We start from the raw sequence: 24,480 nt of genomic DNA, 5'->3' as shown, positions 1-24,480 counted from the left end.
CCACCAAACCACAATGGAAAGCTAGAGGTATACCTGTCATCAGCCCCTCCTCCCCCAATCATCCTCAGGCACTGGCTTTCACCTTCCCTACCAGCTCCAGTAGAAAGTTATGAAAATCACAGTTCATGTTCATCAAGCACTTACTAAGCAAACGACACTTGTCTCTCTAGTTACCACTCACCCTTCAACATAGGAATGCTCCAGAACTTCCACTCCTTAACTTATAAGGAAGCAGGTTCACAGAGGCAAAGTGCCTGGGCTGGAATGTAAACCAAGCCCAGAAACTCTGTGGCTACCTTCTGGAATCCCTGGAACTGGAGGGGTCCTAGGACATCCACAGTTCTGAGTATGCCTGGGTCCAACTTGGTCAACAACCAGGGTTGGCCCAGCTTATAGTACAGAGTGCCAGGTGGCCCTTCTCCAATCCCAGAAGTCTCCTGAATATAGAACCAATTGATTGCCAAAGTTCAGTGTTTAATAACAAAATAACAAAAGGTCCCCCATCTTCACCCTATCACAGCACTCTGAGAATCACAGGTCGATGTATGGTGGGGGTTGCCAAGGAAAACAGAGGCAGCAAGTGAAGGGGCCGATCAGGCTCTAGAACCTCTCTATGCCCAGCCACCAGCAGAAAGTTTCATCCAAGGAGGCCAGGGCTGCCCATAAACCCTGTCAGAGTGAAAGGACATCAGGGGTGTCAGGGAGAAGGAAGGGAATAAAAAGCGGTCCCTTGGCCTGTCACTGTCTTCTCCAGCTGCCAGAACATGGCCTCCATTGGCACTCAAACAGGCCTTGCCTTCTTGGCCTTCTTCTCAGACCTTACAGCCTCGTCGTGGGCTTTCCGCTTCTCTGCCAGTTTGTTAGCCTGTGAGGAGGAAGGGAGAGGTAAGGCTGGGAATGGGAACTTGGGAGTAAGGGAAGACAGGGGAAGGGGATTGCCCTCCTCCTACATATTTGTTTATTTACTTTTATGTGGTGCTGAGGATCGAACCCAGGACCGCACACATGCGAGGCGAGCACTCTTACCACTGAACCACAACCCTAGCTCCGGGTTACCTCTTAAAAGCAAAGCTGACAAGCAAATTACCACGGGAAAATATCTGATTTACCTAAGGGTAAGAAAACAGACCTTCCCCCTTGCCTTTACAACGCTTTATTATTTTATGGGTCCACAAATCTTTAGTTATAAACTCCTGGACTCTCAGAACCCCCAAGAAAGCCAAGTCTGACACTTTTCAAACTTACACTAGACGGCAAGGAGGGTGCAAAGGGAAGTCTTCCCAGAGACTACTAGGCAATAGGTATTTGACAACTATGCAATTATGCTACTAAGAATTTAGACTGCAGGGCTGGGAGTATGGCTTAGTGTAGAGCACCAGTCTCACGTGTCTTGAGACATGGAATTGAGTGAGCCACCCCAATCCTCCCCTTCTGGGTTTGATTCTCAGCACTACAAATAAATAAATAAACTAACAAATAAACAAATAACTGAAATAAAGGTCCATCAACTAAAAAAAAAAAAAATTAAACTGCAGAAATATTCTGAGAAGGTCAGGGACCTGCTCAGGAATATTTACTGAGAATGACTGAAAAATAGGGAAAAAATAATCCCATCAGTAGGAGACAGGTTTTTGTGGTGCACAATATGTCATGAAGTCCACGTTATGATTAAATGAAAAAAATCAAACTAAAACAATCTATACATAGAATGCTGCTTCCCTAAGGTTATGTGCACAAGAGAAACCTGCGGGGCGCAGGAATGATCTATTACTGTGTCATCTATTACTCAGTTATGGCTGCACATTTTTTTTTCTTTTTTTAAATGAGCATATGTGGCTTTGTGAACAAGAAAATAAAGCTTAACAAAAATCTCCCAAGTCTGCTGGGATAGCTCTGTTCCCATATCTGAGATTCAGAAACAGCTGGGAACAGGAAGGGGATGAAATCCCTGAGTGTGGCTTTCAGGAAAAGGCTAGGAGTGATCCAGAGTGCAGTTTCCGAGGACAGCCCACCAACCTCTGAGTTCACCTCACAGCCACCTGTGGTGGACACACCCAAGTCTCAAGTGACAAGAGCAACTTACCTCTCGGATTTTGCGCCTCTTGCCAAACATGATCTTTTGGTAAAGGTACTTCTCCCGCTTCTTCATCATCATAATAGCCAGACGCTTGGCTTCACTTTCCTCCTCTTGGGCCAGTCGTTGCTTATCTTCCAGTTTCACAGTGCCTGCCATCACCTTGGGCTTCTGAGGACAGAGAGTGGGTGCTCATGGGTATGGGTCCTTTGGCTCCTGCCCTTCCAGGCAAGCGGGGCTGCTTCCCAGACAGTGCCCCAGTCTAGCATTGCCATACCTTTGCCTCCATCCTCTTGTCCTCCAGGGCTGCCAGATGGGCCTCTTCCTCCTTTTCTGAAGCAGCCTCCATATCTTCCTCCTCTTCTTCATTTTCTCCCCCTTCATTGCCATCACCTTCAATGTCTTCTTCCTCTTCTTTCTCCTCCTCTTCTTCTTCTTCAGACTCTTCCAAGTTTCCTACAAACAGCAGGTAGGAATCTGCTTTCTCTTGCCAGGTGACGACAGGCCCCAAGCACCACCCTCTGACCCTGCCATCTGCAGATATTCCAAAGACAGTTCAAGGCTTTCCTCACTGTAGCCCCCTCTGACTCCTCTCCAAAGCCCCAGCTGCCCTCAAAGGACACTCCAAGTCCCACTCCTGAACTCAGTCATCTTCTACATGAAGACTGATGACAACCCCAGATCTTTCTGCTCAGTTCATCTGAATGAATCAAGTAACACTTGACTGTAAGATATAAATGTCCCCTTCTCCTATGCCTTACTCCAAAGATAGGTTCAAAGGGCTTTCCACTCTGTTCTGCCCTGTTCCCTGCTTGCCAACTCTACAGTAAAGGGAAATGGACAGCTCATGCCCAGGGGCCTAGACCATCCAAAGGAGCCCATCCACCCTGCCACCCAGTACTCTTTCACTCACCTGGGTCCTCTCCCCGCTGCAAAGCCAGCAGCTTAAGCTTCTCAGGTGGGATGTAATCTCCTTCCTTCTCAGACACGAAAGGTGAAAGGTGTGGGGGCAGCTGCACCCCAGGGAAGTATTCTGCCACAGGGAGGAGGAGTCGGGCATTCACACAGTCAAACACCCACTGTGGCTGTATGTAGTACCTAGTAGAGAGGCCAGCAGAGACAGGTCACAAGGCAGCAACCTGAGGCCCCACTGCATTCCACGGGCCTTTAAGACAGAACTTTCCTAAAATGTAAAGCAGGGTCTCGGGGGCTTACCTGCCAATGACAGGGGTTTGCTGTCCAGGTCGGTCAACAATCTGATGGGTAATGCAGGAGTCTGTGACATCATAGGTGGCTCCAATGCACAGAGACTTGTCCCAGGATACGTCTCCCCCAAAACTCCTAGAGGCACAAGGAGAGCGCAAAAGGATCCCCAGGTATGAGTTGCTTGCCCTAGACTCACTGGCCACCTGATCTAAAAATTTACCCCTCTACGATACACCTGCCCTATCCCACTCCAGATCTAGACAGATACTTCCAGTCTTGGCCCATGAGGGACCTTGACTGTTAATAACCTGATGGCAGCTTTGCCCTTGGTTGAATGCTTCCTATGTGCTTCAGTGCCATGCTGAGTAATCTCTAAGCACTAATTTGTAAAAAGTGAAAATACACCATCTGATGTTACTGATGGGCAGAACCAAGACCAGATTGTGGCAGGGCCAGTGCTGTGGGCCAACCTGAGAGCCCTCCTACCTGATGATGAAGGCCAGAGCCTCACGGGGTACCTCACGATTCAGGAAGAATTTTAGGCCCTCAAAGAGCTTCTTGTGCTTTTCCTGTGCCTCCAGCTCCTTCCTGCGATCTTCTTCCTGCACTGCCAACTCCTGCCAAGGAGGAACCAGACCTTGCCATCACCAGAGACACCAACACAACTAGAGGGCAGGGACTGGGGAAAACCCCCTCCTTAGCTTCTTTTTAGATCCTACAGCTTCCAGATGTTGGCTCCCATTCCTTGTCCCACTGCCATTCTAGAAGGAAGTGCCATGCTCACCCCATCAGCAGGAAATTCATCCACTTCAGCCTCCTCCTCTGTGGCAGGTACCACCACACGGGCTAGGCTGGCACTGAGGGCTGCTAGTTTCTAAAGGATAGAAGCAGGGCTGCTTACTTGCAGGTAGGGGACCTTATCTAAATGAGTGGCCAGGGTGGGAAGGGGGAACTGCAACACCTCTGGACCACCTATGGGTCCAGGATCTGAGGGCAAGCCAAGACCACCCACCCCACCCACTACAACCCCAGATATGTTGGGGACAGGAACCACCCTTCTGGGGAGATTTAGGGATAACGTCCCTGAAACCTCTCTCACCTCCATAGAGCTCTCAGAGTCCAATGCATAGACGCCCTCACTGTCCTTCATCTCTGCTTGGGCCTGACCCTCGAGCTGAGTGCAAGTGGAAGGTTAGAGAGAAAAGGACACCCATGACCCCTCACTCATATGGGGAGAGAAGGGCTGGGGCCCTACCTTTGGGGGATAGTGGAGGTTGAGGGACTGATAGAGGCGGAAGTTGACAAAGCCCAGCAAGGTGGTGTAGAACTCAGTGAAGGTGGCCATGACTCTGTAGTCCACATCTGTTGGGTGCTAGGGGGGCACAGGAGAGGCATCAGCAGTGCAGCCACACCCCTATGAAGAGCATTCTGGGAATAAATGCAGCTCTGGATAGGGGTCCCAAGGGTTTCCCAAACCACCATGTGATAAAGGAGGAGCCAGGAATAAGAAAATAAAAACTGGACCATGCTATTCCCATGACTGGCTGGCCCTTCCTTGCCCCTGCCCCCAGGTCTCCCTTTCATCCTTCACCAGGTCTCCCTTTCATCCTTCAAGTCTCAGTGCAGACTTGTGTCCTTGAAAAGACCACCTTTCCCAACCTGGACAGAGGTCAAGCCTTCTCTATCACCCACCCCACAATCTGTCATATGTCTGCTCCAGAGCTAGCTATGAGCACCAGGAAGGTAATACTCTGAGGCCAGAATAGTCTACAGCCCAGTCAAAGGTGCCCTGGAAAGTCCAAAGCCAGGTGGGGACAGATAGTGGGTAGGTAGAACTAGGCCCAAGTGCACCCTGGCAAAAGCATACAAAAGCATGGCCTGAGGACCTAAGAATAGGCTGGGGCCGCTGGGGCTGCTAGCCCAGCTTGGCACCCTAAGAGCTCTTGGAAAATAACAGGCAGAGTAACTACTTGCTTAGAGATAGAGGCACAGCCACCCTCACAAACTACCAACTCAATAAGCAGGAGACGTGGAAGGAACTTATCTCTGCCCTTGAGAAGTTGATCTAAAACAAGGACCAAAATACCTAAAGTCTCAAATGGTCCCACCCTCTAAATCCAGGGAGGCCAACCCAACCCCCTGCAACATAGAAGAATTTTCAAGAAATGTCAAAACTGGTAATGATCACAATATCCCCTCTATCATGGGTGTGCCCATAACTCTTTGAGTTGTTCCTCCATCTAGCTGCCAGGCAGTGACCTGTGGCATGGAGGGTCTGCCTGGTGGAAATGTGGTCACCCAGAATAGCAAAAGCAATTCTAAACAGGAAGTGTGAATCAGGCGGTATAGCGATACCAGATTTCAAACTATATTACAGAGCAATAGTGACAAAAACAGCATGGTACTGGTACCAAAACAGGCGGGTGGACCAATGGTATAGAATAGAGGACACAGAGACTAATCCACAAAGTTACAACTATCTTATATTTGATAAAGGGGCTAAAAGCATGCAATGGAGGAAGGATAGCATCTTCAACAAATGGTGTTGGGAAAACTGGAAATCCATATGCAACAAAATGAAACTGAAACCCTTTCTCTCGCCATGCACAAAAGTTAACTCAAAATGGATCAAGGAGCTTGATATCAAATCAGAGACTCTGCGTCTGATAGAAGAAAAAGTTGGCTCCGATCTACATATTGTGGGGTCGGGATCCAAATTCCTTAATAGGACACCCATAGCACAAGAGTTAATAACAAGAATCAACAAATGGGACTTACTTAAACTAAAAAGTTTTTTCTCAGCAAGAGAAACAATAAGAGAGGTAAATAGGGAGCCTACATCCTGGGAACAAATTTTTACTCCTCACACTTCAGATAGAGCCCTAATATCCAGAGTATACAAAGAACTCAAAAAATTAGACAATAAGATAACAAATAACCCAATCAACAAATGGGCCAAGGACCTGAACAGACACTTCTCAGAGGAGGATATACAATCAATCAACAAGTACATGAAAAAATGCTCTCCATCTCTAGCAGTCAGAGAAATGCAAATCAAAACCACCCTAAGATACCATCTCACTCCAGTAAGATTGGCAGCCACTATGAAGTCAAACAACAACAAGTGCTGGCGAGGATGTGGAGAAAAGGGTACACTTGTACATTGCTGGTGGGACTGCAAATTGGTGCGGCCAATTTGGAAAGCAGTTTGGAGATTCCTGGGAAAGATGGGAATGGAACTACCATTTGACCCTGCTATTGCCCTTCTCGGACTATTCCCTGAAGACCTTAAAAGAGCATGCTACAGGGATACTGCCACATCGATGTTCATAGCAGCACAATTCACAATAGCTAGACTGTGGAACCAACCCAGATGCCCTTCAATAGATGAATGGATTAAAAAAATGTGGCATCTATACACAATGGAGTACTATGCAGCACTAAAAAATGACAAAATCACAGAATTTGCAGGGAAATGGATGGCACTAGAGCAGATTATGCTTAGTGAAGCTAGCCAATCCCTAAAAAACAAATACCAAATGTCTTCTTTGATATAATGAGAGCATCTATGAACAGAGCAGGGAGGAAGAGCAGGAAGAAAAGATTAACATTAAACAGAGACATGAGATGGGAGGGAAAGGGAGAGAAAAGGGAAATTGCATGGAAATGAAGGGAGACCCTCATTGCTATACAAAATTACATATAAGAGGTTGTGAGGGGAATGGGAAAATAAACAAGGAGAGAAATGAATTACAGCAGATGGGGTAGAGAGAGAAGATGGGAGGGGAGGGGAGGGGGGATAGTAGGGGATAGGAAAGGTAGCAGAATACAACAATTACTAATAGGGCATTATGTAAAATTGTGGATGTGTAACCGACGTGATTCTGCAATCTGCATTTGGGGTAAAATTGGGGGTTCATAACCCACTTCAATCTAATGTATGAAATATGATATGTCAAGAGCTTTGTAATGTTGTGAACAACCAATAAAAAAAAAAAAAGAAATGTGGTCACCAACCCCATTTTCCACATCACGGCATGCCTTGCCCCCACTACTGTTACCACTCTGAGTCCCACAGTTGTGCACCCAGCACTGGCTACTCTGGGGAAAGGCATACCAGGGCCCCTACTACAACCCAGTACTGGTCACCCATCCTCTGCTTAGAGGAAGCAGAGGAAGCAAGCTGGCCAAGGAAGGAGGAGGAATGGGTGGCCCATGCCCTTCCCCCAGGGCCAGCTGTGTGGAGGCTGGTCTTCCACAGGGCCCTATTCACCACTCAGGAGGGCACACAAAGACCAGTCTGAGCAGCATGGGGGTGGGACATCAGAGAGAAGGAAGGACACAGAGGGCCAAAGAGGAAGGCAGGAAGGAAGGAAGAAGACAGGACGGATAAAGAGGGAAAGAGGGAAGGGTCAATAACTGGTTGCCCAAGCTAGAACCCCAGGGAGTGGGAATAGGGACTGTTAAAGGCCAAGCCTGTCTCACCCACAGCCTGCAACCATACCACCAAGCACCAACACACTGTACTGCAGTCGGAACAGGTTCCAGCCCTTGCACTACAAGAAGGGGGGCGGGGGGGAGTGGTGGCGGCCCCTGGCTCATGCTACAGCACATGATAACCCAGCAGGAAGCTCAGCACAGCCAGGCTGCTACTTCTGCTCTTTGTGGAGGAACCAGTTCCTGCTCACTGAACAAGTAGGAAGATGGCCAAGTGCAGGACACAGAACCAAGAAATCATCTGCAACACCAACTAAGACCAACCAACATGGAAGACTAGAAGCTAACAATGCCTCCACAAGAGGCAAAACCAGGATTTCCTCTCAGTAAGGCCCTTTCAATAATTCCCAAGACTTAAAGAAAGATCAGCAAGAGGTAGTGTCATGTGCTAAGTGCTTCTCTGGCATTTCCCTTCCCCAGCATCACTCTGTCCTCCAGGCTATGGGAGGGATGAGGCAGAGGAGGAAGGGCAGAAGTAAAACAGCTTGGGGGTGGGACATCAGAGAGAAGGAAGGACAGAGAGAGCCAAAGAGGAAGGCAGGAAGGAAGAAAGGAAAAAGATAGGACAGATGAAGAGGGAAAGAGGGAAAGGCCAATAACTCTGGTTGCCCATAGCAGTTGCCTATAGCAGAGAGGGGATGAGGCTCTGCTAGTTTTCAGGCAACAGACACGACCCCCAGAGCTGCTCACTGTTCATTTGACCCCAAAGAGCCAAATACCAGGCCCTTTCAAGTTTTTTTTCTCCCTTAAATCTTATTTGCAAGGCTGACAGTGGAAGCACAAAAAAGTGAACATATCCAATGTCATCTGGGTGGTATGTGCTGGAGCTGGGCAGGCTTGGAGGCTCCTCTTCTTAATTATGATTAATGTTCAGGTCTTGAGTATATATATCACACTGAAAATTCTAAGATGGACCATGTGATGAAGAGTGCTACTGCTCTGTGTGACACACTTCTCACCCATCCCACTCCACTCCCCACCAGCAGGCATTAATTAGGAGCCCAGCAAGTGCCAGACTCTGCCCCACTCCTTACCAATCTTACATGGACATCAGTGTAGGAGCTAGCACAAACCCCTCCCCACAGGCATACTCACATCATGGGAGAAGGCATAGGGTGTGATCCACACGATGGGCTGCCCCAGCACTTCAGCCTGGTAGTAAATGCCTTTGATGGACAGGAAGACCTAGAGGAGAGGGAGCAGACAGCATGGTGAAAACCTTCAGGTGACAGGGGAGGGGCCAAGGGAAGGATCCTAAGGACTCACCTTGCGCAGAGCACGGGCAGTGATGATATAGTGCAGGAATTCTACAGTAAGCCGGCGGCATAGTTGAATGGTCTGCACATGGCACTTGCCTGTTCGTGGGAAGGTAGAAAAGAGGAAGCACATGCATAGGGCATCATCCAGGTCCCGCAGAGCATCGATGAATGTGGGGTACCTGCAGGGCCATGAGAGCAGAGCTCATGAGCTCATTCAGCTAGACTCTAAAGGGGTCCTGGCCTCTTTGTTCTACCCTGTCAGCTACCCCAGGGCCATGTTCCCCAAACAGGTCTTACCACTGCCACCTCTTAAAATGGCTACACCAGCTTCCTGATAGCCGGATACAGCCCTAGGAACAGCCCTAAGAAGCACTGAACCAGAATGTGCCCATAGAGCTCTGAGGACCAGGGAAATCCCAGTGGGAGACACCAAATACCCAGCCTTGACCACTTTCATATTCTGTTGTGAACGACAGCAGAATGAGTTAGTGGCTCTCTCTTTTTGAAGGTAGAACCTTTAGTTCAAAGAAAATTTATTGGGAGATCCACAGTAGAAAATGGAAAAATGGGAAGCTGCCCTAGTAGGCTGGGAAGCCAGATGGGGTTGCTTCCCTCAGCAGCATCTGTGTCTAGACCTGGTCACAGGTCACCAGAATGGGCTGTCATCCTTGCTCATATCGCCCACACCTGTCTGGTTGAAAAAATCAGTTAGAACCAATTAGAACTGTGGGTAAAATGCTGGAATTGAGATCTAGGCCAGGAAGAGCAAGAACATATTTCTAGGAATTCTGTGGCAAATGAGGAAACTGACGAGAAGAGGTCAACTTGGGAGAGATCTACCACTGTATGGCTGTCAAGCTGAGGGTCTGGGGTGCAGGGAATAGAGAAAACTGAACCACAAATAAGTCCCATTGTGTTGGGCAAATAAGTCCCACTGACCTTGGGCAGGTCAGTTGTCATCATCCAGACCCAGCTTTACCTGAAAATGACATTGCTAGACCAGACTATTGCTTTAAAACTGGGCCCTTTCAAATTATATTGCTATATTGTGTGCATGTACACACAACTAACAAATCCCACCATTATGCACAAGTACAATGCAACAATTTTAAAATGTGGGGAAAAAAAGATAAATCTGATTCTAACACAAAATAAACAAAAAACCCTGGGTCCTTATAACTTCCTTAAAATGCCCTGGGCAGGGTTTCAAGACTCCATCCCCAACCAAAGCAGTTTCCAGAGTTTCTGGCACCCAAATCACCTTCCAGGAAGCTTCCTTTGGAAGAGCATTGCTATTTCATATGACTCTGAAGGGCAATAAGTCAAGAGAGGTCTACCAGGTCTACAAATCCAGGCCAAGACAGGGGAAAAAGCCTGAAGAGGGATGTGTCGTGAGGAAACAGTTGAAGAGCTATTTGGGTTCTTGGAGCCGAGGCAGGAACCTCAATCAAGATCCTCTGGCACCCCAGTTTCCTAACTCTCTAGCTGGCAGACGAACCCAACACCAAGGCCCTTTGTAGAAAGGGCACTAGTCATCTCCAGGCACTTCTTTTTTTATTTTTGATATCAGGGATTGAACCCAGGGGCACTCAACCACTAAGCCACATTCCCAGCCCTTTTTTATTTTGAGACAGGTCTCACTAAGTTGCTTAGGGCTTCATTTAGTTGCTGAGGCTGGACTCACACTTTCAATACTCCTGCCTCAGCCTCCCAAGTCACTGGGGTTACAGGTGTGTGCCACTATGCCTAGCTCTTGTATGTTTTTAAAAAATCTATTCCACACCAACAGCTGTGTTATAGGCTGGACAGGAACTAACATCATCTTTCTGTTAGTGACAAGAACTTGCTCAGAGTCCCTGAGCAAGAATAGTTCTCTGATTGACCAGCTCATGGGTCCACAGGGATGGAGTGAGAACACAAGCTGTCTAGTTCCTAGTCCAGGGCCCTTCCAGTGATAGCCCATAAATGAACCTGTATGAAGACAAGCCTATCTATTCTAGAGCTAAGTGTGCCTGGGCCATCATACCAGAAAAGACTGACATTCATTAGTCCAGGGTTTATCTACTTTACCACTACTGGCATTTTGGACCAGACTGTTCTGTGTTGTGTAGACTATTTTGGACATTATAGGGTATTAGCTGTAACCTTGATCTCTACTCTCTAGAAACCAAAAGCATCCAAGCCCAACTGTGGAAGTGAGACTCTGTCTCAAAATAAAAGTTAAAAAGGGACGAATGGGGATGTAGTCAAAAAGATCATTGATTTAGCCGCTGAATTTCTCAGAAATGAGAAGTCTGGGCGAGAAATGGATAAACCCAGAGGGTCTTGTGATGCCTCTGATTCTCATCACATACCCCACGTGCAGTCCAGAGCTCTCCTACCATGGGGCCTTTGTACTTGCTGTTGTCTCTACTTGGAACAAGCTTCCTCTTGTTGGCTGAAATACTCCCTTCAGGCAGACCGCCTGGCAAAGGTATAACTAACATACCTTCCCTGTGCCACTCAGTGCAACTTAAATCATTATAATAGTGAATTGTCAGTCTGCTTTTTGGTCTGCCTACTCCCAAAGGAGGCAAGCTCTGTGAGCAGGATCTTGAGTTTGTCTGCCACTGTATCCTCAGTGCTATGACTGAGCCTAGCAGTGACAAACAGACAGCAGGGTTCTGACGGGCACCAACTCACCGCTCCTTGATGATATGGTCAAGTTTATAACTGGGCTTATTGTCCTTTAAGCGCTCCACAGTGTTCCACTCGCTCTTTCCATAGGCTTTCCGAAGCCTCCGAACAAATATCTGGAAGACAGAAAGGGACAACTGATGGTAAGGCCATGGAAGATGGATATGCAGGGTTGAAGAACTCACTACCTCCTAGCTAGCCATGCTGTGTGCCTGTGCAATCAGTCCCCTCAGCCCAGGATTTGCACTACAGCCAACTCCATGGAACAGTAGACTAAATGATAATGGATAATGACTATGATAATGACCAGAGCTCAACCACGCACTCCTCTTGACAAGGCATAGGGAATAACCACAAAAAAATGTGCTGACACAGTATGTTCACATGGGAAGAAGGCAAGGCATATCAGACTCATTTTTCTATTAAAAAGAAAGAACAAGTGACCTGTCATTGAGGTAGGTCAGAAAGGCTGGCCTTTGTTCCCAACTTCTGTCTGCACTGGCATAAACCATTTGTGGGTTCATGTGTAGTACTGAGTCATCCAGAAAAGGATAGCCAAGGCCAACCATGGAGCCAAGTCTTCCAAATCAACAGATGTCTTCACTCTAAGACTTCTGTTCAGGCCCCAGCATCCCTCAGAAGCTCAAACATTATCTGAGAGTATAAATAGCAACTCTGAAATAGCCATCTCCCACATGGGTCCACTTCTTAACACAGTGAGTTTATGAAGCTACAAAACCTATCAATAACTGCTGCCCTGTTCCCTGTGGGCCACCAGATGGCACCCCACTCTTCAGTCAGGCTCTGCTGGCAGCACAAGGGAGTCTTTCAATTCTCTGGACTTATGGTAGAATTAAGTTTCTGCTCCCCTGGTGGCATGTGAGCATTTAAAAATATCTATCTGTGGAATGGAAGCCTTTGTCTCATGGGAACAATCTCAAGGAACCAGAATCAAGGCTGTTTCCTTGGGCATAAAAAGCACCATCTTTGGCTCTGGAGCAAAAAAATTTGATTTTTTTCAGAATCAGAGAAAACTTAACAGGTAAAGCACTAATCATTTTCAAGGTTCTGTGCAAATGTTCTAAACATGTAATCTCAGTGAATTCCTGTGACATCATTTTAAGGTAGAATGAAAAGGGTTTTATACAGGGTTGCTCAGAGAGAGTATGCAATGTGCCCAAAGTCACAGTTGTGAGTCACAGAGCTACAATGAGGATCCATCCAGATACTAGAGCCCAGGCCTCACCTTGTATTCCCGGAACTTGTTGACAATGGGTTCATGGAGGAGAAACTTGATGTCTTTGATAAGGTAAAAAGTTCGGGCTGCTGTGGAGCCCTTGTTAACTTTCTTCTTATGTTTGGGCTCATGGGGATAAATGCCCTTCAGGATACATAATCGCCTGTAAAACAGAAACCATTCATCATGTCAATAAAGGTGAGAAGCAGGGGCTGGGGTTGTGGCTCAGTGGTAGAGCACTTGCCTAGCATGTGTGAGGCACTGGGTTCGATCCTTAGCAACATATAAAAATAAATAAATAAAATTAAGGTATTGTGTCCAACTACAACTAAAAAAGAAAAAAATTAAATTAAAAAATTGTGAGAAGTAACAGCCACAGCTGGGTCTGGAAATCAACAGTGCTTAAGGACCCTTCCCTTAAGAAGCTCACATCCTTGGGCTGGGGTGGTGGCTCAGCGGTAGAGCGCTTGCCTAGCATGTGTGACGCCCTAGGTTCGATTCTCAGCACCATGTACAAATAAATTTTAAAAAAAAATTCATCAACAACGAATAAAAATATTTAAAAAAGAAGCTCACATCCTACTATAGGAGTCTGATGATCCCAAGTTGGTGAATACATAATGCAGACTGCCACAAGTACCATAATGGAAACAAACAGGATTTTTCTTCCCTTTCCCTTCCCCTTTCTTTCTTTTTTGGTATTCAGGGCACTCCACCACTGAGCTACTTTTTTTCTAAGCTACTTTATTTTTATGTGCTTATTTTTTCTGAGACAAGGTTTCACTAAGTTGTCCAAGCTGGTCTTAAACTTATGATCCTCCTGCCTCAGCATGCAGAGTTGCTGGGATTATAGGCATGTACCACTGTGCCCAGCAGCAAACAGGATATTGACAGGAGCTATCAGACACCTAAGTTAGGAAAGGCCTGCCTAAGAAATAAATTTTTCAGCCATATAAAAGGTAGAGGGATGAACATTTAAGAGTCTGCATGAAGACCATAAGGTCAGAAAGAACTGAGCACATGTAAAGAACTAAAAGTGGGCCAGAGGAGGCTGCAGAGATCAAGGTCAGCCCAATAACAGGGCCCACAGGCTGTCAGGATCAGGGGTCTCTCCTGCCAGAAGGGAGGGAGTAAGAGGCAAAGACCCAGCAGCCCATTCTGAAAACAAAGTTTTCCTCCAGCTTCCCCTCAGACCACACCTGGCAAAGCACAGTTCATTAAAGAAAAAGGAGGAATACCAGAATTCCAGGCAGAGGCAGCTGAGTTTTCACTATGCAGTTCACTGTTGATGCTCCCTGAAGACCCCTACTCCATTCCTCTCCAACCCTACCTGAAGTCAGGCAAGCTCAGCTGCAGTTTCTTCCGGGCTTTGTTTCGACTGATGTAGTTGGTGGCAGAGCCTCGTTCATACTTGGGGAGGGAAAAAAACAATTCTCCATTAGCAACAATGGAAGTGACTGACATTGAACTCTGGACCCAATTCCAGAGGCAACTATCAGTCTGAATAAGTAGTCAAGATGCTTTTGGAATGGGTACTGCTGTAGGAAGGAAGCTGACCTGTTTGAATGAGCTTTCTTGCACTGTCCTTATAATTTGCAGTAGAGGACACATATCCAGCATGTCGTCAGCATGATGCTAGGGACTATGAGGTTGCTGAAAATTAGATGCTAGACCAAGTATTTAGTACTAGTTCTAAATATTAGCCAGTACAACTAGTGATTCCACATATTATTTCATTTCATCCCCACAATCTGTGAGGTGGGTGCCATTAGAACCCACATTTCACAGAGTAGGAGATAAGCTCAGTGAAATAAATTACCAAGTCACACAGCTTTTTCAGAGCTGGGGCTGGTTTTCAAACTCATGTCTGAGTCCAGAGCTTGTACACCTAACCACCAACCCAGGACTCTCAATTCCTTCCCCCTTCCTCACTATTATAACCCCCTACCACCAATCACCCCTTCTTCCCCACATCCCCATGAAATGTTAGTACCACACATCTACTTATAAAATATGGTCCTTTGAGGGGGACCACCAATCACTATAATATCTAAGATACTACCCAAGCAAGTTTTGCTCCCTTGGGGATATCACCTGGGTTGAAAATGAATGTCCTAAGCCACACAGCCTCTCCCTTCCCTTATTCACTTAACACAATAATTGGTTCTCTACTATGTTCAAGTACTAAGCTAGATGTCATGAGGCAATAAAAACAAAAGGCCTGGTCTCTACCTGCCCCCAAGAAGCATGCTGCTTTGTGCAACCACCTGGGTATCTGTAGTGCTAGGATGCTGCCTCACACTCACGCTTCTGTAACTTTGATAGAGAGAAGTAGTACACTGTACCAAACATCCTACAATGCTAACCACAAGAGTCCTTTCCAAGCAAGATCTTCCTCAATAGGTCCAAAAAAGCAAAACCTATAGACAGGAGTCTATAACTCTATAACCATGAAACAGACCATTCATTCTTTCCTCCATACATTAATTGTCTATTGGGGCCAGGCCCATACTGTCCTGGAAATAAGCATCAATTTTTTCAAGAAGTTCAATTTCATTAGTAGTGTTTTCTATTGTCCTATGCTACATGCATCTATATCACCATGCTTATTCTTCTAAATGTTAAGGGGATAATCGTTCTCTACAGGATGATTTTAATATAAGGGTGGAAACATTTTTGGTTGTTGAATGCTACTGACATTTAGTGGGTAGCAGTTCAGCAATGTAGCTAAACATTCCACAACACACAGCACTGCCCATTCTATCCCCAAATGTCTGACACAGCTTAAAAGGCACATACTGATTTATTCACATATCTGCATCTCAAGGGTAGGTTTTCCATCTTCTATCTTTGTAGCTCCAACAGCTAGCACTTACTGGATGCCCAGTAGGGTGTTAGGTTAAAAACAAATTGGCAACAGAAACTTTAAAACCAAAGGACACAACAGAGCCAAGTGCATTTTCCTCATCTCCATTCCCTTCCCAATCTCTTCATGTCACTGAGGTGATTCTCCATTCAGCAACAAGAACAACTCATTGAAAAACTTGATCATGTTACTCTTGGTTTCTACTTGTCTTAGAATAAATTCCAAACTCTTCATTGTAGCTTACAGGTCTTACATGATACAGCCCCTGCCCAACCCCACCAAAAGCCATTTTCCCTTATTTCCTAAATCCCAAACATGTCAATGTCTAGCTTTTGGCAGTTAGTTTCCACTGCCTGGCTTGCTTGCCAAACACTCCCAAGTCCCAGAACCCACCCAAGGTGTTCTGCTCTTCCAGATTTCAACTGAAATGTGTGCCTTTAAGAGAACTTCTAAGACAACGCTAACTGAAATAAGCATCTTTATATTATCCACCCATATCCCTCCTTGGCTTCCTTCGCGACACATTTAACAATCTATGGTCAGACATCCAAGAATTTGCAGAAAGCAGTTTTATTTAAGCTGCAGCGGTCAAGAGGGGGCTAATTTCTGGGTCCGAAAATTCTTTGAGATTTATGCTCAGTCGTACGTTTTTACCAAAGAAAACAGAAAAAAAATGTTGTTTTTTGTTCTTTGTTTTGCACAGCAACAAGCTTGACTGCAAACCTACCTTTTATAAGAAAGAGGAGCTTCACACCACAATGATCTCCCTGCAAAAATCCTGCTGGCATCCTTTGTAAAAATCTTGCTGAAACGCAGAGAAGCTTTTATGCTACAATTATGGTAGGGGTCTTTTGGAGGCCCATATCACCTTAGGGGTGAAGTTATGAAGTTAGAAAAATCAATCCTCACAATTCTTCCAACAAAAAAGAACTTCACAGTTCTCCGAACTAATACGGCAATTCTCGCCCATCCTGGAACCCCTTTCGCAGCTATCTCCCGTCACCTACCGTTTCTGTTCCCACGAGGGACAAGACCGGAGAAAGAGACGAGGGTAGGCTCTGCGACCCCCAAATAATCGCCCGGGAACCCTGGTGTCTCTCTCGCTCACCCACTCACCTTCTTCTTCTCCAAGCCTCCCATGGCTCCACGTTGAGAGGCCGACAAGCGCGGAGCCGACAGACAGCTCCACTTCCTCCCGCTAGGGCCCCGAGGACCCCACGCCGTCCGTCCTTTAGAGCTGCCCAATAAGATGCCTGTGAAAAATCCAAGAAATTAGTGTAATTTTGTCCTCGACAATTATAACTAAAATCTCTAAACTAAATCATTTAGGCCATTATTTTGATATATTTCCCGTCCGTCAATCTGTTATGGCAGTTTAAGCGCTTAAAAAATGATGAAATTAAGGCATTTTTACAATTACCCTGATGATGATCGCTTGCCCATGTGAGCCCCGTTGCATATTGGAATGGAAGGGGGCGGAAGGTCTGGAGACAGCGCAGTGCCTTCTGGGATGCAGAGGGGTGATTCACTTGGTAGTTCCTGACGTGATTGGGTTGTCATGGCAACGGTTGCTAGGCGCTGGTGGACCCCGGCTTGAGCTACTGAGAGGAGGCTGCGCTGGATTAGTCTCCTTGGGCTTCCCTTTGGTTCCTTCGTACTTGGGAGGACAAAATAGAGGAAAATTATACTTTTTTTCCTCGCATAGAGAGACCTGAGGAACCACTTCGATTTTCTGAGCCTTAGCAGTGCACTGAAAATTGACGAAAGGACAAGCAGGGTTACGGAATTCGTGGTATATTTCAAATGTATATTTGACACATTTGAGCTTTTAATTTGTACCTGGAAATTCCATATTCTGTCCCTCAATAGATAATTACATAAATATTTCTTTGACATTTGTACTCGGTGGTACAAGTTTTTATCAAGGAAAACAGAAATAAACCCCGCCTCCCCCAGCAACAAGTTTGATTGCAAACAGCTTTTAAACCACCAGTTGTAGGTGGTGTGGTCTGAGTAGTAAATACAATTTTAATGGTTTTTGTGTTTTCTTTCTTGGAGCCTCCAAACTTCATTTGGAGAAGGCTTTGAAAGTTTACTTCTCAGAGGTGACCTGAGAAGGCAGCAGTGGCTGGCTTATGAAGGGAACAAGAGGCAGGCACAGTGGTCCTGGGCATGTGACCAGGGCAGTCACCAAGACCCATGTACTTGGTCCAGTGCTTTGTTACTTTCTTGAAATTCTTAAAAATTTTAAAGAAGAACATAATCTGAAAAATGGGATGTCATTCCACTTAATCCAAAGACCCATTGGGGGGGTATTGTGCTTCTCAATCCCGCAACCCTGGGTTCTATAGGATTGGAGATCCTGGTCCCCAAAGGTGGCATGCTTTTTCCAGGGAACACAGAATGGATCCCTTTAACCTATTAATTATGATTACCACCTGGGTGCTTTTACTTCCTTGCAACCAGGTCCAGTAGACTTGAAAAGGAGTCACTGTTAGCCAGGCATGGTGTAATCTCAGCTACTCAGGAGGCTGAAGCAGTATGACAGCAAGTTTGAGTCAAGCCTCAGCAACTTAGTGAGACCCTGTCTCAAAATAAAAACTAAAAAGGTTTGAAGATGTATTTCAGTGGTAGAGACCCCTGAGTTTAAGCCCAGTACTAGAAAAGAAAGCAAGGAGACTAGAATGAAAAGGAATCACATGCCAGGAGGGTAATTGACCCTGACCAGCAGGAATAGCTAGGGCTACTTTTACATAATTGGGACAGGAGGCAATATGTGTGGAACCCAGGTGATGTAGCTCCTTCTTGCTACTCTCTTCACTATTTCAATTCTGAATGGCTGCATGAAATACCCATGACACGAAAAAGTCTGGAATACCAACGATTCAGGATCTTTAGATGTGAGATTTGGGTTACATCATCGGGTAAGTCATCAAGATCTGCTAAATTGAGAGCTGAGTGTCATTTATATCTGGTATAGATAGTGCAGGAGAGAGAAGATGAATACCAGTTGGGACCCCAGGATCAACTGCCATGGAGGGAGTGATAGTTCATTCCAATAATCTCCCTTTTGTAAGGTTTCCCGCAGGAAGAGAAGCCCTTAGAGCTGCTCCCTGACCTTGCACAGAGAAGTAATGGGGTGCAAGGGGTAGACTGTGATGACCAGAAAGTGGATCTCTCAAGTCTTTTCCAACTGGGGGGATCACAGTAGCCTGATAATACCAGTTGCTGTGCTCTAAAATCCATCACCATGTTAATGCTACACTTCTGTGGGCGGTTCTCAGCCAATAACTAAACACAGCAAGGGTAACTAAGGCAGGCTTGTTTCTTGGAGACTCAAGACTCCTCTGTTGAGTGACTTTGGCTGTACTGCTACATAGCAGTCATTTCTTACTTTTTCTTTCCTTTCCACTCTTCTTTGCAGGGGTTAGACCTGCATCCTACTCATGGGTCTCTTGGCCTCTTGTCATTCCTTTGCCAGGTACATTCGCAAGGTTTCTCCCCAATCAGTCCTTTGTACATCTAATCCTGTTTTGGCATCTGCTTCTCATATGACCTAGATTAAAACAACTAGTCATATGTGTTGATGATTTTTTTTAGAGAGAGTGAGAGAGGGGAGAGAGAGAGAGAGAATTTTTAATATTTATTTTTTAGTTCTCGGCGGACACAACATCTTTGTTGGTATGTGGTGCTGAGGATCGAACCCGGGCCGCACGCATGCCAAGCGAGCGCGCTACCGCTTGAGCCACATCCCCAGCCCTGTTGATGATTTTTTTATAAAAGGAATTTACCCATGTAATCAGCACCCAGATCAGGAAATACAATATGAACAGGGTTGGGGATGTAATTCAGAGGTAGAGCACTTATGAATGGCACCCCAAGATACCCCCCCACACACAGTTACTGCCCTGACTTTCTAGTTATTACCCCTCAAATAAATTACTGATTTCCTATATCAAACATTAGTTTTGCTTATTTCTGCTCAGAAGGCATTTTGACAAGAAATGTGAAGGGCATGGGGGTTTTACCCAACTTGTATGGATATGAAATTTGTATATGCCAATACTGCAGAAACGTGAGACTTCTAGCTCAAGGAAAAGAGTTCTTGATACAACCAGATTAGCAGGTACAGTACCACTGCTGGGTTGGTTCTCTGATTCTAGACCCACAGTCAATGCAATGAGAGCTGATAGAAACTGTCCACATGAGTGGCCAGTTAGACCCCATAAATGATGGATAAAGAACAACATATTTTCTCTATTTACATATATACAGGAGAGAGGCAGTTTTGTTTCCTCCTCTCTGGAAAAGAGGGAGAAAAACTTCTTCTCTTTGGAGAAAGAATGGGAAAAAAATCCTAATTCTTACCCTGACTCATTGGAATGTAAATAAAATTGTCCCCAGTAACTGCTGTAATTGTACTGGATGGGGTGGAGGGTTGGGGGGTGAGGGATTGGTTCCAGGACAACCTGAGGATGCACAAGTTCCATATATATATATATATATATATATATATATATATATATATATATATATGTGTGTGTGTGTGTGTGTGTGTGTGTGTATGTATTTACATAGAACCTCCAGTATACTTTGAATTATCTCTAGATTACTTATAATACCTAATACAATGGAAAATTTCATGCAAAAAATTGCTATACTGCATTGTTGGGGGAATAATGATGAGGAAAAATAGTATATGTGCAGAACAGATGGAATTTTTAAAATTTATTCTAATTTGTTATATATATGACAACAGAATGCATTATAATTCATATTACACATATGGAGCACAATTTTTCATATCTCTAGTTGTACACTAAGTAGAGTTATACCATTCATGTCTTCATACATGTACTTAGGGTAATGATGTCCGTCTCATTCCACCATCTTTCCTACCCCCATGCTCCCTCCCTTCCCCTCCCACCCCTTTGCCCTATCTAGTGTTCGTCTAATCCTCCAATGCTCCCTGCCTCCACCAACCCCATCATGAATCAACATCCTTATATCAGAGAAAACATTCAGCATTTGTTTTTTTTAGGATTTGGCTAACTTCATTTAGCATTATATTCTCCAACTCCCAGATGGAATTTTTTTTTCCCAAATATTTTTAATCCATGGCTGGTTGAATCTGAGGATGTGGAACCCTTGAATATGGAGTACTGACTGTACATCAAAATCACTCCAAGAGCCAGATTAAACCCTGTATCTTTGGCTGGATGCTTCCAAAGTCTGAGCTTCATCCCTCTAGGAAGGTCAATACCTAGAAAGAGAGGGCTCAGTCTTCCTGGAACCTTGGAAATTTAACAAAGAGCCTGATCTGGGTTGTAACCATTTAGTCTTCTTAGGGTGATAAGTTTTATGATTCTTTTAGATAAGACCATTTAACTAGACAAATGGCTACAGACTAAATCTCAAGGTGCATGAAAAGTGAAAAGGTTCTAGGGTAAATGAAAGTAAATATTCCCTACCTGTATTCTATATTCTTCCTCTAGGGGGCTAGGACTTCTCACAAGAGCACTTCCAGGGAAACTTCACTTCCCCACACAGTATGTTTTCCTTGTATCTAGCTTCTTTCACTCAAAATCATCTGTGTGAAATTCACCCGTGCTTTTGTGTGAATGTTTATTTACTCTCATTGCTTACGGAAGTTTACTATAATTTATCCATTTTATTTTTGGTGGAGAGTGGGGAGAGCAGAAGTTCACCCACTGTGAAGCTAGAGAACAATTCATTAGATTGCCCACACTTTTAAATTTTAATCATATACTTTATTTAACCCACTCTGCAAAAAAAAAAATACTGCTTCAACATGTAAGCCATAAAAACTTACTAATGAACATTTTTCATTCATTTGTTCCATTCTAAGTCCAGTGAGTATTGTAGATTTATAACACATTGCAATTCAAACTGGTGACATTTCAAATGCTCAATGGCCACATGTGGTCATAGCTAGTTGCAGAGCAGATATAGATTAAAAATAGGAATCCAACTCAACTAAAATCAAAATCTCAACCAAAATCACAGCAGGGATTTTTTGTATGCATTAATAGTTAATCCTAAAATCTATGGAAATTGACAGGATCAGAATATCCAAAGCAATCCTGAAAGAGAAGAGCAAAGTTGGAATACACCATCTAACTTCAGGACTTATTATAAAGCTATAGTCATCAAGATAGTGGGGAATACAGGCTTAAGGACAAATGAATATAGCTGTGGAACAAACAGAACCCTCAAACTTGTAATTAGCATCAGAAGTGAGAACCCATGTTCTTCCTTCTATTGAATTACATTGGCACCTTTTTTGAAAATTGACCATAGGTAGGGCCAGGAATTTAACAACTCAGTGGTAGAGTGTCTGCCTGGAATGTCCAAAACCCTGGGTTCAATCCCAGCATTAGAAAAAAATACAAGAGAATTGACCATAGGTGTATGAGTTTACTTCTAGACTCTGATTCTGAAGCATTTTTTGGTGTCAGAAAAGGAGGTGACTCCCCACCTCCTCACACATTGATGGAAACAACCCCTTGATGGCCAAAAGTAGAACAATTTGAGCAACAAAATAAACAAGTAGCATTAACATATAACCCAAACAAAAAGTAAATATATGTGAGTCCATTTATAAATGAATAATCAAATATAAAGAGAAATGACTGAAACAGAGGAGACATAGCTCCCATGTAGAAGAATTCTAACTAATTTATGGAGATACTCTGTCCTCATCTTTTATATTTCTTGACCCAGCCCTAGTATTAGCCATTTTTTCAGATGGGCCTGATTTCTCCTAAAAGAGAATGATAATATAAACCAAGATCTGAATGCTGGGTATTCTTATTGCTACAGGATTAGTCATTCCTTCTAGACTGAGTTGTCAGAGCTAAGAAATGTGTGTATTTTGTCCTGTTGTACCACACATATAGATAAATATTTCTGTATGTAACCATCTATATTTACAATTAAGCTAAACACAAGTTCATACTGATGTCTCCAACTTTAATCTGTTACCACATAAGTCATTCTAGCCTCCTCCCCTTGTTTATATAAACTCCCACTCCCCAAAATGAGAAACCTGCCTTCCACTCTCTGTCATCATTTACTTAATTGCTTAATTCCAAGATCAGATTTATTACCCATATCCTCATGGAATACGACTTTATCAACTAGAGTATAGTGCCTAAGTGCAGATCTAGATCCTTTTGCCTTTATTCTTACAGACCCCACTCATTTTCATAGTTTGGTCAGCCCCTTTCCCATGACACCCTTCAGTGAGTTGTTTCATGCTTTTGTAATATAGTTAGATTGTCACAGTCTGCATTCCATATTAGGATCTCCTGAACTTTTAAGTGATTTAAATTTTTAAAAAATTCCATGCACTTTTATAAATAGCTAGGAGGTTGACCACTGGAGGTTTACTCTATGTAAAGTTCTATAGGTGTTGAAAAATACATAGCATTGTATATCCACCCTGATATTATCACACAGAATAGTTTCACCATGCTAAAAAATTAATAAAATAAAATAAATAAACCTTGTGCTCAATTCACCTAGTCAGCCTTCTTTTCTCTGACAATCACTGATCTTACCTTCCCTGTAGCTTTGTCTTTTTCAGAATGTTATACAATTAGAATCATACAGTATGTAGATTTGCTTCTTCAGTCTTGCTTCTTTCACTTAGCACTATGCATTTAAGTTTCATCCATGTCTTTCTGTGACTTAATAACTAATTTCTTTCTATCACATTTTCATTTAATTAATACTTAATTGTGCCGGGTGTGGTAATCCCAACAGCTCAGGAGGCCGAAGCAGGAGAACTGCAAATTCAAAGCCAGCCTCAGCAACCTTAGCAAGACCCTAAACAATTTAGTGAGATCCTGTTTCAAAATAAAAAATAAAAAGGGCTAGGGATGTGGCTCAGTGGTTCAGTGCTCCTGGGTCCAATCCCTGGTACCAAAATAAATAAATGAATAATCTTAATTGTACAGATATACTACTACTTGTTTATCCATTCATCTACATTCCATTATTCTAAGAGCACTTTGGTTGCTTTCATATTTTGGCAGTTATGAATAAAGTTATCATAAACTTTCACATGCTGACTTTTGTGAGGGTGTAAGTATTCAAATCAGTTGCATAAATAGCTAGGAGGTTTACTACTGGATCAGATGGTTAGACTGTGTTTTGCCTTGTAAGAAACTGCTGAACTATCTGCCAAAGTTTTACATTCTCATCAGTAAAGAATAAGGGTTCTGGTTGCTCCCCATCCTCATCAGTGTTTGGTATTGTCAATATTTTACATTTAGCCATTTTAATTGGTATTTAGTGGTATCTCACTGTTTTAATTTACAAGTCCTTAAGGACATAAGATGTCAAGTATATTTTCATATGCTATTTGCCATCTGCATCATCTTTGTTCAGGTTCTTTGCCCACTTTTAAAATTGGGTTGTTCATTTTCTTATAGGTGTGTTTGAAGAGCTCTTCATATACTTTGGTGAACAGTGCTTTATCAGATATCTGTTTTGCAAATATTTTCTCCAAGTCTATGGCTTGTCTTCTCATTCTTTTTATTAAAAAGTCATTCACAGAAGTTCTTCCTCCCCTCCCCCCCAGTACTGGGGATTGAATCTAGGGGTGCTCTATCACTGAACTCTGTCCTTAGCCTTTTAA

The 24,480-nt window shown here is 44.2% G+C and overlaps 1 protein-coding gene across 1 annotated transcript; it reads right to left on the bottom strand.

Annotated features, from left to right (window-relative positions):
* Nucleotides 1–457: 457 nt before the first annotated feature.
* Nucleotides 458–17,066, bottom strand: PES1 (pescadillo ribosomal biogenesis factor 1). The gene is made up of 15 exons (XM_081285952.1): nt 16,932–17,066; nt 14,280–14,359; nt 12,959–13,112; nt 11,719–11,828; nt 9,044–9,215; nt 8,873–8,962; nt 4,536–4,652; nt 4,380–4,454; nt 4,065–4,154; nt 3,767–3,897; nt 3,290–3,415; nt 2,988–3,172; nt 2,352–2,530; nt 2,084–2,245; nt 458–865 (listed from the first exon to the last, which is right to left on the bottom strand). The coding sequence occupies exons 1-15, from the start codon at nt 16,953–16,955 to the stop codon at nt 782–784; spliced, it is 1,779 nt and encodes a 592-aa protein (XP_081142078.1). The 5' UTR covers nt 16,956–17,066; the 3' UTR covers nt 458–781.
* Between the last annotated feature and the right edge of the window lie 7,414 nt (nt 17,067–24,480).

The sequence above is a fragment of the Spermophilus citellus genome, assembly GCF_964194105.1.
Source record: "Spermophilus citellus genome assembly, chromosome: 3".
NCBI classification, from domain to species: Eukaryota; Metazoa; Chordata; class Mammalia; order Rodentia; family Sciuridae; genus Spermophilus; species Spermophilus citellus.
The sequence above is the reverse complement of the archived record's forward strand: the minus strand, read 5'-3'. Positions and strand labels throughout refer to the sequence as shown.